Source organism: Nerophis ophidion, linkage group LG15, assembly GCF_033978795.1.
Source record: "Nerophis ophidion isolate RoL-2023_Sa linkage group LG15, RoL_Noph_v1.0, whole genome shotgun sequence".
Classification (NCBI taxonomy): Eukaryota; Metazoa; Chordata; class Actinopteri; order Syngnathiformes; family Syngnathidae; genus Nerophis; species Nerophis ophidion.
This window is the reverse complement of record NC_084625.1, coordinates 35,926,963-35,942,442: the sequence shown is the minus strand read 5'-3', so window position 1 is coordinate 35,942,442 and position 15,480 is coordinate 35,926,963. Positions and strand designations below refer to the sequence as shown.

General features: G+C 42.1%; 1 protein-coding gene across 1 annotated transcript in view; it reads right to left on the bottom strand.

Moving 5' to 3' along the window:
- Positions 1-797: 797 nt before the first annotated feature.
- Positions 798-15,480, bottom strand: part of slc22a17 (solute carrier family 22 member 17) — a 30,100-nt gene continuing 15,417 nt past the window's right edge. Inside the window, exons 4-10 of the mRNA XM_061922094.1 lie at positions 11,579-11,733; positions 11,324-11,489; positions 10,393-10,508; positions 10,155-10,260; positions 9,868-10,091; positions 4,524-4,635; positions 798-4,463 (exon numbers count right to left, since the gene is read on the bottom strand). Of these exons, the coding sequence (XP_061778078.1) occupies positions 4,187-4,463; positions 4,524-4,635; positions 9,868-10,091; positions 10,155-10,260; positions 10,393-10,508; positions 11,324-11,489; positions 11,579-11,733 (1,156 nt within the window). The 3' untranslated portion in view covers positions 798-4,186. The remainder of the gene's footprint in view (positions 4,464-4,523; positions 4,636-9,867; positions 10,092-10,154; positions 10,261-10,392; positions 10,509-11,323; positions 11,490-11,578; positions 11,734-15,480) is intronic.

Below are 15,480 nucleotides of genomic sequence, written 5' to 3'. Positions count from 1 at the left end.
CAACTCATAGCCATAGTACACATCCCTCTTACATGTGTGTAAGAGGGAAACATCAAACATCAAAGAACACAGAGGACATTAAAGACATTAAAGCAGCAGATACAACCAGACACTTCTACATACAGCTATGAATAAAAAGTAAAAGAAACATATCCACTGTGGTGGCCTCTGCGGAGTTCCACGCCATCGTCCGCTGGGGAGGAGGGAGCATGGCCAGAGACAGAAGCAGATCCAACAAAGCAACCAAGACAGCCGACTCCACTTTCGGCCAGTGTCCAGTCTGCATGGATGAGCGAGGATACTTCCAAGGTGACTGAGGTGTCCGACACCTGCTCACCCAGCCAAGACACCGCGGAGCCTCTCCGTCCCAGCGCTCAGTGCTAGCTCCGCAGCCCTGTCCCCTCATCCGCATCTCCTCCAGTCCCTCCAAACAGACTCTGGTGTAGCAGACACCCAGCAGCTGGTCTCCATGGCCAAAAGGCTCCCGGGAGGCAGATCCAGAAGTCCACAAAAAAAGCACCACAGAGGTCACGAAAGTGCCACCCCTTGTCACACAGTCCCAAAGGGTCCCGGACCAAAATGCAAAAAAATATAATAACACATGAAAACAAGAGGGAAACACAAAAGGATGATACAAGAGCACAGAGCTCCTGCCTACAGCAGCCACTACAGCAGCGCCATCTTGGAAAAAAAAACAAAAACAAAGGTGGAAACAATACGTTTTAGCAGTTCAATCAATAGTTCTTAGCGCTTTTGGTAACATATTCATTTTTAACATACTGAAAACACTGACAACATTTCTTAATCCCTTTTTTTATTAATGTGAAATGATTTCTTCCCTTTTTTTAAACTGGAAGTTAATTTGATACATGTTTTGTACTGAATTAACGTAATTAAATCGTAAATTTACAAATCCATTATTTACAAGTCCAGTCCAGATGCTCTGTGCCAATGAGAAAATGGGAAATTTGCCATCATTATTAGTGAAGGAGCAGGGAGAGGCTGGTAAAATTTAAACTGGAGCGCTGTTATTCATGATAACTTTTTAAACACACTGGAAAATACATTTTGTAATTTTTTAAAGAGCAAAATAACTGATTTAAAATACTTAAATCATAAATTTGCATATCGTCCTGAGAAGGATTTTATCCCGCTACAATCATTTACAAGCCCAGCACTAACAACTGCGTCAATGAGAAAATGGGAAATTTGCAATCATATTATTATCAGTGACGGAGCAGGAAGAGGCTAGTAACATTTCTGTAAAATTTTATATGGAACGCCCTGTTTATTACACATTTTTAAACAAACCTGAATTTAATTTTCTGCATGTTTTCCACTAAAATAAATAATGGGAAAATGTGTTAAATATTTTTTTTAATGGCACAAATTTACTGAGCATTTAAATCAGGGGTGTCAAACGTACGGCCCACGGGCCGGATCAGGCCCGCTAACAGGTTTTATCCGGCTCGCGGGATGAGTTTGCTAAGTATACAAATTAACCTGATATTTTTGAATGAAAGAAACAGCTCTTCTACATGTGTCTACTGAATGTTGCAATAGCAATTCTTTGTATCTCTGGATGATGATGTACAAAATAAACCACATGATATTAGTACATCAATCGACGAAAATGATCAAACTACATACATGGCATACTGTAATTTGATTTTGATATTTTTTTTATCTCGATAGATTGAAAATGAACACCATTGAGTTTACTGATGAACATTATCACATCATTCATTCAGAAAATATAAATAACAACAAATAAAGACAGAATACTATTAACTGCAACATGTAAGTGTAAAAAAACAACAACATTATGATTTGTGCATTTTCAGAATGTGCTTCTATTTTTAAACACAGAAAACAATCTGAAGGTGTCTTTATTTTTAAGTCAGGGGTCACCAACCTTTTTGAAACCAAGAGCTACTTCTTGGGTATTGATTAATGCGAAAGGCTACCAGTTTGATACACACTTAAATAAATTGCCAGAAATAGCCAATTTGCTCAATTTACCTTTAATAAATAAATCTATATATATTATAAAATGGGTATTTCTGTCTGTCATTCTGTCGTACATTTTTTTTTCTTTTCAGAAGGTTTTTTTGTAGACAATAAATGATGGGAAAAAAACACTTAATTGAACAGCTTAAAAACGGAAAAATCACCAAAAAAAATTAAAATTAAATTTTGAAACATAGTTTATCTTCAATTTCAACTCTTTAAAATTACAAAATTCAAACAAAAAAAATGAAGAGAAAAAGTAGCTAACTCGAATCTTTTTGAAAAAATTAAAAAAAGAATTTATGGAACATCATTAGTCATTTTTCCTGATTAAGATTAATTTCAGAATTTTGATTACATGTTTTAAATAGGTTAAAATCCAATCTGCATTTTGTTAGAATATATAACAAATTGGACCGAGCTATATTTCTAACAAAGACAAATCATTATTTCTTCTAGATTTTCCAGAACCAACATTTTAAAAGAAATTCAAAATACTTTGAAATAAGATTTAATTTTGATTCTACAGATTTTCTAGATTTGCCAGAATATTTTTTGGGTATTTTAATCATAATAAGTTTGAAGAAATATTTCACAAATATTATTTGTCGAAAAAACAGAAGCTAAAATAAAGACTTAAATTAAAATGTATTTATTATTCTTTACAATCAAAAAAAATTACTTGAACATTGATTTAAATTGTCAGGAAAGAAGAGGAAGGAATTTAAAAGGGAAAAAAAGGTAAATATGTTTAAAAATCCTAAAATCATTTTTAAGGTTGTTTTTTTTTCTCTAAAATTGTCTTTCTGAAAGTTATAAGAAGCAAAGTAAAAAAAATAAATGAATTTATTTAAACAAGTGAAGACCAAATCTTTAAAATATTTTCTTGGATTTTCAAATTCTATTTGAGTTTTGTCTCTCTTAGAATTAAAAATGTCGAGCGAAGCAAGACCAGCTTGCTAGTAAATAAATCAAATTTAAAAAAATAGAGGCAGCTCACTGGTAAGTGCTGCTATTTGAGCTATTTTTAGAACAGGCCAGCAGGCTACTCATCTGGTCCTTACGGGCTACCTGGTGCCCGCGGGCACCGCGTTGGTGACCCTTGTTTTAAATGATCGTGCAGGGATTTTACCAGTCTGGCTCATTTGGCAGTAGATTTTTCTCCATGTGGCCCTTGATCTAAAATGAGTTTGATACTCCTGATTTAAATCATAAAGTTGCACATCTTCCAGAAATGTCCTTTGGCCCATATTTGATTCTTATTTGCCAGCCCAGCACTAGCACTGCACAACATTTAGAAAATGGAAAATTTGCAATTATTGTCAGTGACTAGCAGCAAGTGACTAGGTATACATTTGCAGTAAAATTTCATATGAAGCACCCTTTAGTTAAACAAACTTGACTTAGTTTGACGTATGTTTTGTTCCAAAACAGAATCATGGGAAATATATATTTATTTTTTTTTGCGCAAAATAAATGATTTAAAATAATTTAATCATACATTTGCATACACCTTTCTGACACGGATTTGATCAAAGTACAAATGTTTACAAGCCGAGTGCTGACGCTGTGTGCCTAAAAGGGAAGTTTGCAATTAATAATATTAATCCAAATTTCATAACCTATACATGCAGGTACAGTTAAAAACGTTTGTTGTTGGGACATAAAAACATTTTCTGACCTAAAAATATATTTTTTACTTCCAGAAACAGTTTTTTTAGTAAGTCTCAGGAGATTAAAGGCTTAAATAAAATAATAAATACTCCAGCGCCAGGCTAGACGTACACAAACTGAAGCTTTAGGGGCTTCAATTTGACTTGTTAACACTGATGGAGCAGTGCGGTAATCAGTAACTCTCCTTTTAAAATTTGTAAAGTGCTCCTCTACTTGGCTTCCAGGCACCCTAACGGTCAAGAAAAGTATTTACAACACCTTAAGAGTGTGACAGTGTGACTGGGATGGGTGTTAGCTCACTCACATGAACGTGTAGAAAACTAGATCTGGCAAGATGCGACAAGAATTGGTGCCAATGAGAGATGATGAGAACGTGTTTGAAAGCTTCTTTGCTATTAGTTAAAAATCTTTGAAGCCCTTTTTCTCCTTCCTAAATAAACATGGACATCAAATGTTCTGCATGGGATTGCATGTGTCCCCGCCTGTCTGCTATACGCTTCTTTTAGGTCTCTAGGTTGGGCGTGGCCAGCAGCGGCACGTTGTCCCGCCTCCTCCTGCCCAGCGGGGGGCGTCTGTACTGCTCCCCATCAGCAAGCGTCTGGGGCAGAGGCTTCCTCTTGCTCTCAGGCAGCAGCAAGATGGACAAGACGGCCAACAAGGCCAGCGAGGAGTAAACCACGTGGTGCAGGAAGTAGCCGTAGTGGTTCCTCAGGTCCATTAGCGGTGAACTGAGGCGACCCACGCAGCCCAGGGCGAGCACAGCACCCACGCCGACCCCTCTGTGGACACACACACCCTCAGGTTTCGATTTATTTTACATGCAGTGTGCGCCATCTTACCTGATGACGGTGGGCATGATCTCCGCAGTGAAGAGGATGCAGAGGGAGGCGGTGGCCTGGGAGGAGAGGAGACCCATCACGGAGAAAACTGTGATGGCCATCTCACTGAGATCTGGAAGGGGAAAGATTCAAGTTAAAACTTAAAATCAATGCAACATATTACTAAAAACACTGTTGTATAGACAATCTTTGTGTTTCTGAATGAGGTCCTAAAACCAAGGGAAGAGTCTTGTCATATGACTGTCACGAGCATTTCGTAGGATGTCCTTTATAACAAGCAATGCTATTATTGTCAAACGATAATCAACAAAAGGATCTTTTACTCCCCTTGACAAGGATCTTTGACAAGTTCTTCTTGTCATGTAAAATATATTTGACTAGTATTTTGACAATAATAACAAAAGAGCTCCTTGTCAAATTAGGGATATTTGACTTGTATTTTGCTCCTCTTGTCTTTTAGAAGATCTTTAGCAAATAAGTGCATGAAAAATGAATACCTGAAAAAAATCACCGTAACGTTGAATTAGTGGGTGCCCCTGGCCTTTTCCTTTTGCAAAAAAACTCTCCATAGACTTTTGTTTTAACTCGTTTTTGCTAGTGGTAGTGTCATAAGGGCGGTCCTCCTGCCTTTTTTTCCCTCTTGTTTTAGTACTTCCCTCCCCTCTTGTGTCTGTAAGTCTCCTACCCGGTCATCAATTGCAGGTGTGCTGCCAGTCATCCGAGCCCAACTGCTTGTAATCAACCACCTGACTTAAACACTGGATTTCCACCCAGCCAGTGTCAGTTCGTCCGTTGCCTGCGGTACAATCCAGCCTGACCTCACTTATTCTGACCTATGCCCTGAACTTTTTTGTAATTCCTGTACTTTTGTATTTCCTCAGATGGTGGACAGACTTTTAAATCAGTTTTCCTGGAGCTGATTTTTCGTTACTACAGATTTAGTTTCTCCAGTGATTTTTTTGTTATTAAATATATATTTTTTACTGATCTGCACTTGGATTCTATTTTTTTTTAAACCACAACAAGTAGGCTTTTTTGGCTTTAGTATCTGATGGGTTATAGGTGATACATCACATTTAAGGACAAGAGCATGGATATAAAATACATTGAAATAAAAATAGAAATACTTGTCATTAGTTTTAATAAATTTCTGTGCATTTCTATTTCAATTCTAAAAGTTATGTATTCATATTTTGTGCAATATTTCACACGTAGATACAGTAATGTTAAATTTTTTGGTCCAATTTTCCATGTGTAAATACATCTGTTTTTGGTAACTACTTGTGCAATAGGACTATGTGCAATAATACCAGCACGTTAACTTACTGGGCCAAAGCAGATGTGTATTTTCTTCCTTCAGCAAAATTATTATATGCAACAATTTAGCACTTCTCCATCTGCCTTATGCACTTTAACTACTATGGTCACTTTGTTCCTGATCAACCTGCCACGGACTGCAGATGAAACTTGGATTTTGGCTACAATTTGTCAATCATTGGTATTTAACATTTTATATGTTTATTAATGTGCATTGTCCCATGTAACAAAGATGTAACAAAAATAGCAAATAGGGATGTCCCGATCCGATATTGATATCGGAAATCAGTCCGATATTAGCCAAAAATGTGAATATCGGATTTTATCGGACTGAAACTAAAAACTCTCATATAAGCGCTCCGATATAAGCTGTCCATTTGCCCCTGCAGCACTTCTATAACAGGTGACTCTGGTTTGATCACACTCCAACACATTGGTGCCGGCCGCGGAAAAAGAGCGTCTCTGATCCAGCATGCACAGACCACGTGATCACAACAAGGACAACGCGTGTGCGTGCAGCAAAGTGTAGTGATGACGGCTGTGTGGAAGTATTTTAACGTAAACTTGGACAAAGACGTTGCCGCTAAATGCAACATTTTCAGGCGCAAGTGTCCCGTGGAGGGACAGAACCGGGAAGGTTCAATACAAGCAACCTCATCGCACATTTGAAAAAACACCACAAAAAAGAACATGAGGATTTTCGCGAGAGCAGCAAGGCGAAGCAACAAACCTCTGGCTCGCTTCAGCAACCCACGCTGGCCGAAAGCTTTGCAAAACGTGACAAACTACCACGGGACAGCAAAAAGGCAATGGCCATAACAGAAAAAATAGCCCAGTTTATTGGGCTTGATGACCAGCCCCTGTCGGTGGTGAGTAATGTCGGGTTTCAACGCTTAATGGAGCACCTTGAACCTCGCTACATTATTCATAGCTGCCACTACATTGTAGACAAAACAACACAACATGCCGAAATGCTTATCTTCTTAAAAAAAAATCTCCACATTATGCTCGGACTGCAGAAAGTGGAGAAGAAGGAGGAGGAGGAGTAAGGGTAGTCAACACTGACTGATTATTATTTGTTTTATGCTCTTGTTATTAGAGTGATATGTTTATTGTGTTTACACTATTCTTCAGTGAAGACTAAGAGTAATTACTACATTGTTTTGGGCACAGTCAGTCAGTGAAACTGGAGCTGTGAACGCTTAACTTAGAGCCGTTGGACAGTGGACAATATTGTGTTGTTTTTGTTGTTTTTGTCCCTGCCCACAGTTGTTTCCAACATATGCTGACAGTAAAAAAAATAACTGAAATGAACTTGAATTGTTTGCACTTTAAAACGTTTTTGTTTCTTTTGTAATTGGATTTATTTAGGTTATTTTTCAGGGTCTTCTAATTTATTTTTAATTTATTCTATTCAATTGTATAATTATGTTGGTATTAGTGGTTATTTTGCAATTTAAATATAACATTTAGTTTTTATTGTATTTGTTGAGGTTATACTCTTATGTTGAAGGTTAAAATTTATGTAACCAATTGGTTGATAATAATTCAGTCAGTTTTTCCTATACCTACTCTTGCTGACTATTGTTTTCTGTTTTAACACTACAACATCAGTAACAGTAACATCACTTTATCAAGCCTTTTCTAACATTCCACACAACAAAATAAGGAATAAATATATGTATGATCCGTGCCTATATTGTATCGTATTGATATCGGTATCGGCCAATACTCAAGGCTACAATATCGGTATCGTATCGGAAGTGAAAAAGTTGTATCGGGACATCCCTAATAGCAAATGGCGACCTTCTATCAGGAGTTTTACAATACATCTATGAACAACCTTATTGGTGTGATCTTTGACTAGTTTTTGCAGCATATTCTTAAAAACAAGCTAAGTTTTCCTTCTTATACATAGAGAATAAATTTGATCAATGATAAATGTTTTGCAGTGTGTCCTCAAAAAAAAAAAAGCGTTTGTTGTCAAATTGAGGATATAGTTCTGCTGCTGCTTTTACTTGTTTAATGGCGGGGCACTCAATGTTTCCGCCATCTACTGTATAGGAGTATGAACCAGGGTTTTTGCAGTATTTCCTTTATAACAAGCAATGCTTTGCTTGTCATATAGGATCTTTGAAAAGTATTTTGCAATGTGCCCTTAAAGGCCTACTGATACCCACTACTACCGACAACGCAGTCTGATAGTTTATATATCAATGATGAAATATTAACATTGCAAAACATGCCAATACGGCCTTTTTAGTTTACTAAATTGCAATTTTAAATTTCCCGCGAAGTGTCGTGTTGAAAACGTTGCGGTATGATGACGCGTGCGTTTGACGTCTCGGGTTGTAGCGGACATTATTTTCCAACCCGATCCAAACTATAAGTAGTCTGCTTTAATCGCATAATTACACAGTATTCTGGACGTCTGTGTTGCTGAATCTTTTGCGATTTGTTCAATTAATAATGGAGAAGTCAAAGTAGAAAGATGGAGGTGGGAAGCTTTTAGCCTTTAGCCACACAAACAGCCGGTGTTTCCTGGTTTAAAATTACCAAAGTTGAAGTTTTACTATGGATCAGAGCGGTCAAGCGAACATGGATCCCGACTACATGTCAACCGGCAGTTTTCGGTGAGAAAATTGTGGTAATAAGGCTGCTCTTACCGGAGACATCAGCAGAGCCAGCGTCCCCCCACAGCTGCGTGACTTCCCTCAGAGACTCTGGCGTCAACACACCCGTGGCCACACTCCTCCGACTTTCAGGTACTATTTAATCTCAACAAAACACTAGCAACACAATAGAACAATAAGGGATTTTCCAGAATTATCCCTAGTAAATCTGTCTAATAACATCTGAATCGCTCGCACTGCAATCGTCTTTTTTTTTGTAACTTTTTTTGTATTTAATTTTTTTCCTAGTCCTTCACTCTAAATTTCCTCATCCACGAATCTTTCATCCTCGCTCCAATTAATAGGGAAATTGTCGCTTTCTCGGTCCGAATAGCTCTTGCTGCTGGAGGCTATGATTATAAACAATGTGAGGATGTGAGGTGCCCTACAACCCGTGACGTCACGCACACATCACATCGTCTGCTACTTCCGGCAAAGGAAAGGTTTTTAATTAGCGACCAAAAGTTGCGAACTTTATCGTCGATGTTCTCTACTAAATCCTTTCAGAAAAAATATGGCAATATCGCAAAATGATCAAGTATGAATGGACCTTCTATCCCCGTTTAATTAAGAAAATCTAATTTCAGTAGGCCTTTAATAACAAGAAAAGCTCTCCTTGTAAAAGTGAGGCTCTTTGACTAATATTTCAGCTCCTTGTCACATCGAGGCTCTTTGACAAGTGTTTTTTTAGTATGTCATTATTAGCAAGCAATGTCATATAGAGGATCTTTAAAATGTGTTTTGTCCGTAAAAGGGTGGCCGTGTCGTCCTAAACAGGAGTATTGAGTGTGAATATATTGCTTCTGTTGTAATCTAAGTATGACTTAATGCATGACTACATTAGCCATTTGTCATTAAAATGTAAAAACTGTGACGGTCCACCCTTCGAAATACTTTCTTTACAAAATAATAATAACAATGAAGGGTGAAACTTTGTGAAAATGTGGCTAAAAGAAGAATTTAGTGGAATAGCGAAGATAGGAAAATAGGAAACGTACAAAACTGTCAGTCTTTTTCCTCTCGTCAAAAATAAAATAAAATACTGGATGTCCATATTGTTTCTTTGTTTAGTGCATACTGTTTCTTTCTTGTTTACTTGATTGGAAAGCGTTGCACAAGCCAAACACAACCTTTAATGTTTAAGCTGATCCTGTGCAGCTTGGCTTTATTAGTGTTGTACTGTTTTTTCACCACAAGAGAGAAATAGAGACTCTGGCGTGTGCATTCTGTGCCATACGTAATAATAATGAATTAAGTCTACTTTATTTTGAATGAAGCTGAACATTTAGTATGTTATAATTCCAGTACAGTCTTCCAATAATGACTTGAGCAAAGTAAAAAAAAAAATTACTAACACTTCATGAGTCCCAGAAGGATCAAGGAGGCCAAACCCGTCATCGTCATGGAGAGCAGAAGGATGCCGCGACGGCCGCACCTGTTTACAGTCGCCCACAGCAACAGCCAGGCGCTGCCCCCCGCGCACACGGACAGCAGGTACGTCCAGTAGAAGCTGGGGGCCGTGCCTCTGACGTCACCTCGGAAAGAGCTGTAGCAATGGCTAATGCCGTGAGAGATGAAACTGGGGAAGGATACGTGCGGTAAGAGACCCAAATCGAAAAGCACATGACTAATGATGACTTACGAGGTGAAGCCCAGCACACAGAGGTTTTTCCAGATATTCCTGCTGTGGATGAGCTCGGGGAAGGATAGGCGGGGACGTGAGGAGGGTGCCGCTTCTGAATTCAGCTCTGGCGCCAACACAAAGAACACATTGAATCAATAGCTATACCCATAGGCGAAATGAACATCCATTAAGCTCAGTAAAGAAGATACACAAACACCAAAGGTGAGCCATAGAGTATCTATCACTGTGCACGCACCTGTGAAGCTCTCGTCGTCTCTATTTGAGTTTCTCCTCTCGCCGAAGGAGTTCATGTCACCGTGTCGCTCAAACAGCAGGAGCCAGCGAGGGGACTCTGGAAAAACTCCAGGAATGCTACAGCGAGTCGACACGTAAGTGAGGCTGACCTTTTGTGCTCTCTCAGTGTGGAAAATAAGCACCATTATTGTGTTTAACACGTGGTTAATACTTTTGAACGTTTTTACTTGTAACATAAAGGGAATGTTTGCAACATTCACGCTAACTTTCCAATGCATTTTACACAGTATGAAGAGGTAGAAATGGCTGGATGGATGGATATCCCGCCCTCTTATGGCTTCTCATATGTAATAACGTAATCATGTACGTACTTAACACATGCACGCATTTTAGCTTTAGGTATTGTTAGCTAATAATAGCAATATGGATAGCTAGCAATAGCTGTCATTGAATACATAATTTATCATTAGAACAACATGACTGCATATTGTTCATTGCTTCTCTTGGACTGATTTTGTGTGTGTGCACGGGCTACCTGTGCGTACGTGTTAACGAGACCGGGGTTAGTGACAGCCGTAAACACCAATCATTTTATTTGGGGCTGGTAAAATTTCTATAACATAAACTTTGTAATTGTGAAATATAGACAATTGTCAAACAAATGTGTTCTGCTAAACCACTAATGGTAAAACAAGCTAGCTGGTGGTGTAGCTGGCAAAATGTTTTGCTTTTGAGTGAATTGTTTGCTTTTGGGGTCAACACAGTAGTTTTATCCTCTGTGGGAAATGTACTTGATTATTTCATCTACTTTAAATTGACTTGATTATTTAATTGACTCAGTAGTATGTCCCAAATCGTGTATGTATTATACTGCACATCAAAACTCACAAATACAATATTGTAAATCTTAAAGCATTGAAATTATCTTGTACCCGTAGCAGAGGAAGAGCGTTAGTGGGGCGGCACCAGCTCCCAGCAGACCCCTCCAGGAATGGCAGCCAAGGGCCACAGCTAGCAGCAGCAGCTCCCCGGCAAAAGTTGTCAGCCCCGCCAGCATGGTAGCCATCAGCCTGAAAGACGGCTCGCACAGCTCCAGGCCTGAGACCACCAAACACGTATTATCTCAACAGGAAGAGGACTAATGAAAAACAAGCTGGCTCATTAAGGATACATAATGAAAAACTCACGACAGATGTACAAGGTAAGGTAGACTCCAGCGCTGGAAGCCGCCAGACAGAAGCGCATGACAATGAAGATGGAGGGATATGGGGAGACACACACCAAAACGCCAAACACCACCGAGAAGGTGAGCGATGTCAGCAAGGTCTTGGAGCGGCCAATTCTGCAGAGAAACACATATATTCCATAAACAAGCTGTTTAAAGGGTAAATATGCATTATTATGCTCTTGCCCAACATGCAGGCACCACCTCCCCAAACAGGCCTTCTCTATTATGATGGGTCACAGGTTGAGGGTTGGCTTCATCCCCCTGTGTTTCTCATACAATAATATTTCTGTTGGGAATAAATTGATAGTAAATTAGTTCTGAAATTTGATTTGGCACTACCTGTTCGCCTTCTCTCATAATGGGACTGCCTGTAAATGTGTCATTACAACTCCGTACAGAACATAACGCTGCCTCTTAACACACCTTATACACACCTGGTCTACCAAAGAATAAGGAAACGTATCAGGAAGAATCTGTTGTCAACTTAACTAGTATATCTAGTATATCTTCTCCTAAAGATTGTCATAGTCTAATCCATCCATCCATCCATTTTCTACTGCTTATTCCCTTCGGGGTCGCGGGGGGCACTGGTGCCTATCTCAGCTACAATCGAATCCAGTGGTTGTCAAACTTTTTTTTAAAAGTACCACCTAAGAAAAAACTTGGTTTTCCAAGTAATGACCAACTTATACTAGTATTGTAGGCCTAAATATTCAATAAGAACAAGGCAGAGGTTTTATTTAAGAAGTAGATTTAATATTTTGGCGACTGTAACATTACACACAATGCACAAACATCCTCAACAATGATACTCACATACAATACATATTTACAAACTTAGTGTAGTTTGAGAATCACTGGTCTAATCTGATTCGTTTAAGCCCCATTTAAGAACTTTTGGTTTTGGTTAAATTTGGCGGCACCAGTGTACCAAAGCTCCTCTCTGAGCTGCAACCTTATCGTGGTAGAGGAGTTTGCGTGTCCCAATGATCCTAGGAGCTATGTTGTCCGGGGGCATAAAGCCCCCTGGTAGGGTCTCCCAAGGCAAACAGGTTCTAGGTGAGGGATCAGACAAAGAGCAGCTCGAAGACCTTTATGAAGAAGAAAAATCATGGACCCAGATTTCCCTCGCCCGGACGCGGGTCACCGGGGCCCCCCTCTGGAGCCAGGCCCGGAGGTGGGGCACGATGGCGAGCGCCTGGTGGCCGGGCCTGTTCCCATGGGGCCCGGCCGGGCACAGCCCGAAGAGGCAACGTGGGTCACCCCTCCAATGGGCTCACCACCCATAGCAGGGGCCATAGAGGTCGGGTGCATTGTGAGCTGGGCGACAGCCGAAGGCAGGGCACTTGGCGGTCCGATCCTCGGCTACAGAAACTAGCTCTTGGGACGTGGAACGTCACGTCACTGGGGGGGAAAGAGCCTGAGCTAGTGCGCGAAGTCGAGAAATTCCGGCTGGATATAGTCGGACTCACTTCGACGCACAGCAAGGGCTCTGGAACCACTTCTCTCGAGAGGGATTGGACCCTCTTCCACTCTGGCGTTGCCGGCAGTGAGAGGCGACGGGCTGGGGTGGCAATTCTTGTTTCCCCCCGGCTCAAAGCCTGTACGTTGGAGTTCAACCCGGTGGACGAAAGGGTAGCCTCCCTCCGCCTTCGGGTGGGGGGACGGGTCCTGACTGTTGTTTGTGCTTATGCACCAAACAGCAGTTCAGAGTACCCACCCTTTTTGGGAACACTCGAGGGAGTACTGGAAAGTGGTCCCCCGGGTGATTCCCTTGTCCTACTGGGAGACTTCAACGCTCACGTTGGCAACGACAGTGAAACCTGGAGAGGCGTGATTGGGAAGAATGGCCGCCCGGATCTGAACCCGAGTGGTGTTTTGTTATTGGACTTTTGTGCTCGTCACAGTTTGTCCATAACAAACACCATGTTCAAACATAAGGGTGTCCATATGTGCACTTGGCACCAGGACACCCTAGGCCGCAGTTCCATGATCGACTTTGTAGTTGTGTCATCGGATTTGCGGCCTCATGTTTTGGACACTCGGGTGAAGAGAGGGGCGGAGCTTTCTACCGATCACCACCTGGTGGTGAGTTGGCTGCGATGGTGGGGGAGGATGCCGGACAGACCTGGGAGGCCCAAACGCATTGTGAGGGTCTGCTGGGAACGTCTGGCAGAGTCTCCTGTCAGACAAAGTTTCAATTCCCACCTCCGGAAGAACTTTGAACATGTCACGAGGGAGGTGCTGGACATTGAGTCCGAGTGGACCATGTTCCGCACCTCTATTGTCGAGGCGGCAGATCGGAGCTGTGGCCGCAAGGTAGTTGGTGCCTGTCGGGGCGGCAATCCCAAAACCCCTTGGTGGACACCAGCGGTGAGGGATGCCGTCAAGCTGAAGAAGGAGTCCTATCGGGTCCTTTTGGCTCATAGGACTCTGGAGGCAGTGGACAGGTACCGACAGGCCAAGCGGTGTGCAGCTTCAGCGGTCGCGGAGGCAAAAACTCGGACATGGGAAGAGTTCGGGGAAGCCATAGAAAACGACTTCCGGACGGCTTCGAAGCGATTCTGGACCACCGTCCGCCGCCTCAGGAAGGGGAAGCAGTGCACTATCAACACCGTGTATGGTGCGGATGGTGTTCTGCTGACCTCGACTGCGGATGTTGTGGATAGGCGGAAGGAATACTTCGAAGACCTCCTCAATCCCACCAACACGTCTTCCTATGAGGAAGCAGTGCCTGGGGAATCTGTGGTGGACTCTCCTATTTCTGGGGCTGAGGTCGCTGAGGTAGTTAAAAAGCTCCACGGTGGAAAGGCCCCAGGGGTGGACGAGATCCGCCCGGAGTTCCTTAAGGCTCTGGATGCTGTGGGGCTGTCTTGGTTGACAAGACTTTGCAGCATCGCGTGGACATCGGGGGCGGTACCTCTGGATTGGCAGACCGGGGTGGTGGTTCCTCTCTTTAAGAAGGGGGACCGGAGGGTGTGTTCCAACTATCGTGGGATCACACTCCTCAGCCTTCCCCGTAAAGGTTTATTCAGGTGTACTGGAGAGGAGGCTACGTCGGATAGTCGAACCTCGGATTCAGGAGGAACAGTGTGGTTTTCGTCCTGGTCGTGGAACTGTGGACCAGCTCTATACTCTCGGCAGGGTTCTTGAGGGTGCATGGGAGTTTGCCCAACCAGTCTACATGTGCTTTGTGGACTTGGAGAAGGCATTCGACCGTGTCCCTCGGGAAGTCCTGTGGGGAGTGCTCAGAGAGTATGGGGTATCGGACTGTCTTATTGTGGCGGTCCGTTCCCTGTACGATCAGTGCCAGAGCTTGGTCCGCATTGCCGGCAGTAAGTCGAACACATTTCCAGTGAGGGTTGGACTCCGCCAAGGCTGTCCTTTGTCACCGATTCTGTTCATAAATTTTATGGACAGAATTTCTAGGCGCAGTCAAGGCGTTGAGGGGTTCCGGTTTGGTAACCGCAGGATTAGGTCTCTGCTTTTTGCAGATGATGTGGTCCTGATGGCTTCATCTGACCGGGATCTTCAGCTCTCGCTGGATCGGTTCGCAGCCGAGTGTGAAGCGACCGGAATGAGAATCAGCACCTCCAAGTCCGAGTCCATGGTTCTCGCCCGGAAAAGGGTGGAGTGCCATCTCCGGGTTGGGGAGGAGACCCTGCCCCAAGTGGAGGAGTTCAAGTACCTAGGAGTCTTGTTCACGAGTGAGGGAAGAGTGGATTGTTAGATCGACAGGCGGATCGGTGCGGCGTCTTCAGTAATGCGGACGTTGTACCGATCCGTTGTGGTGAAGAAGGAGCTGAGCCGGAAGGCAAAGCTCTCAATTTACCGGTCGATCTACGTTCCCATCCTCACCTA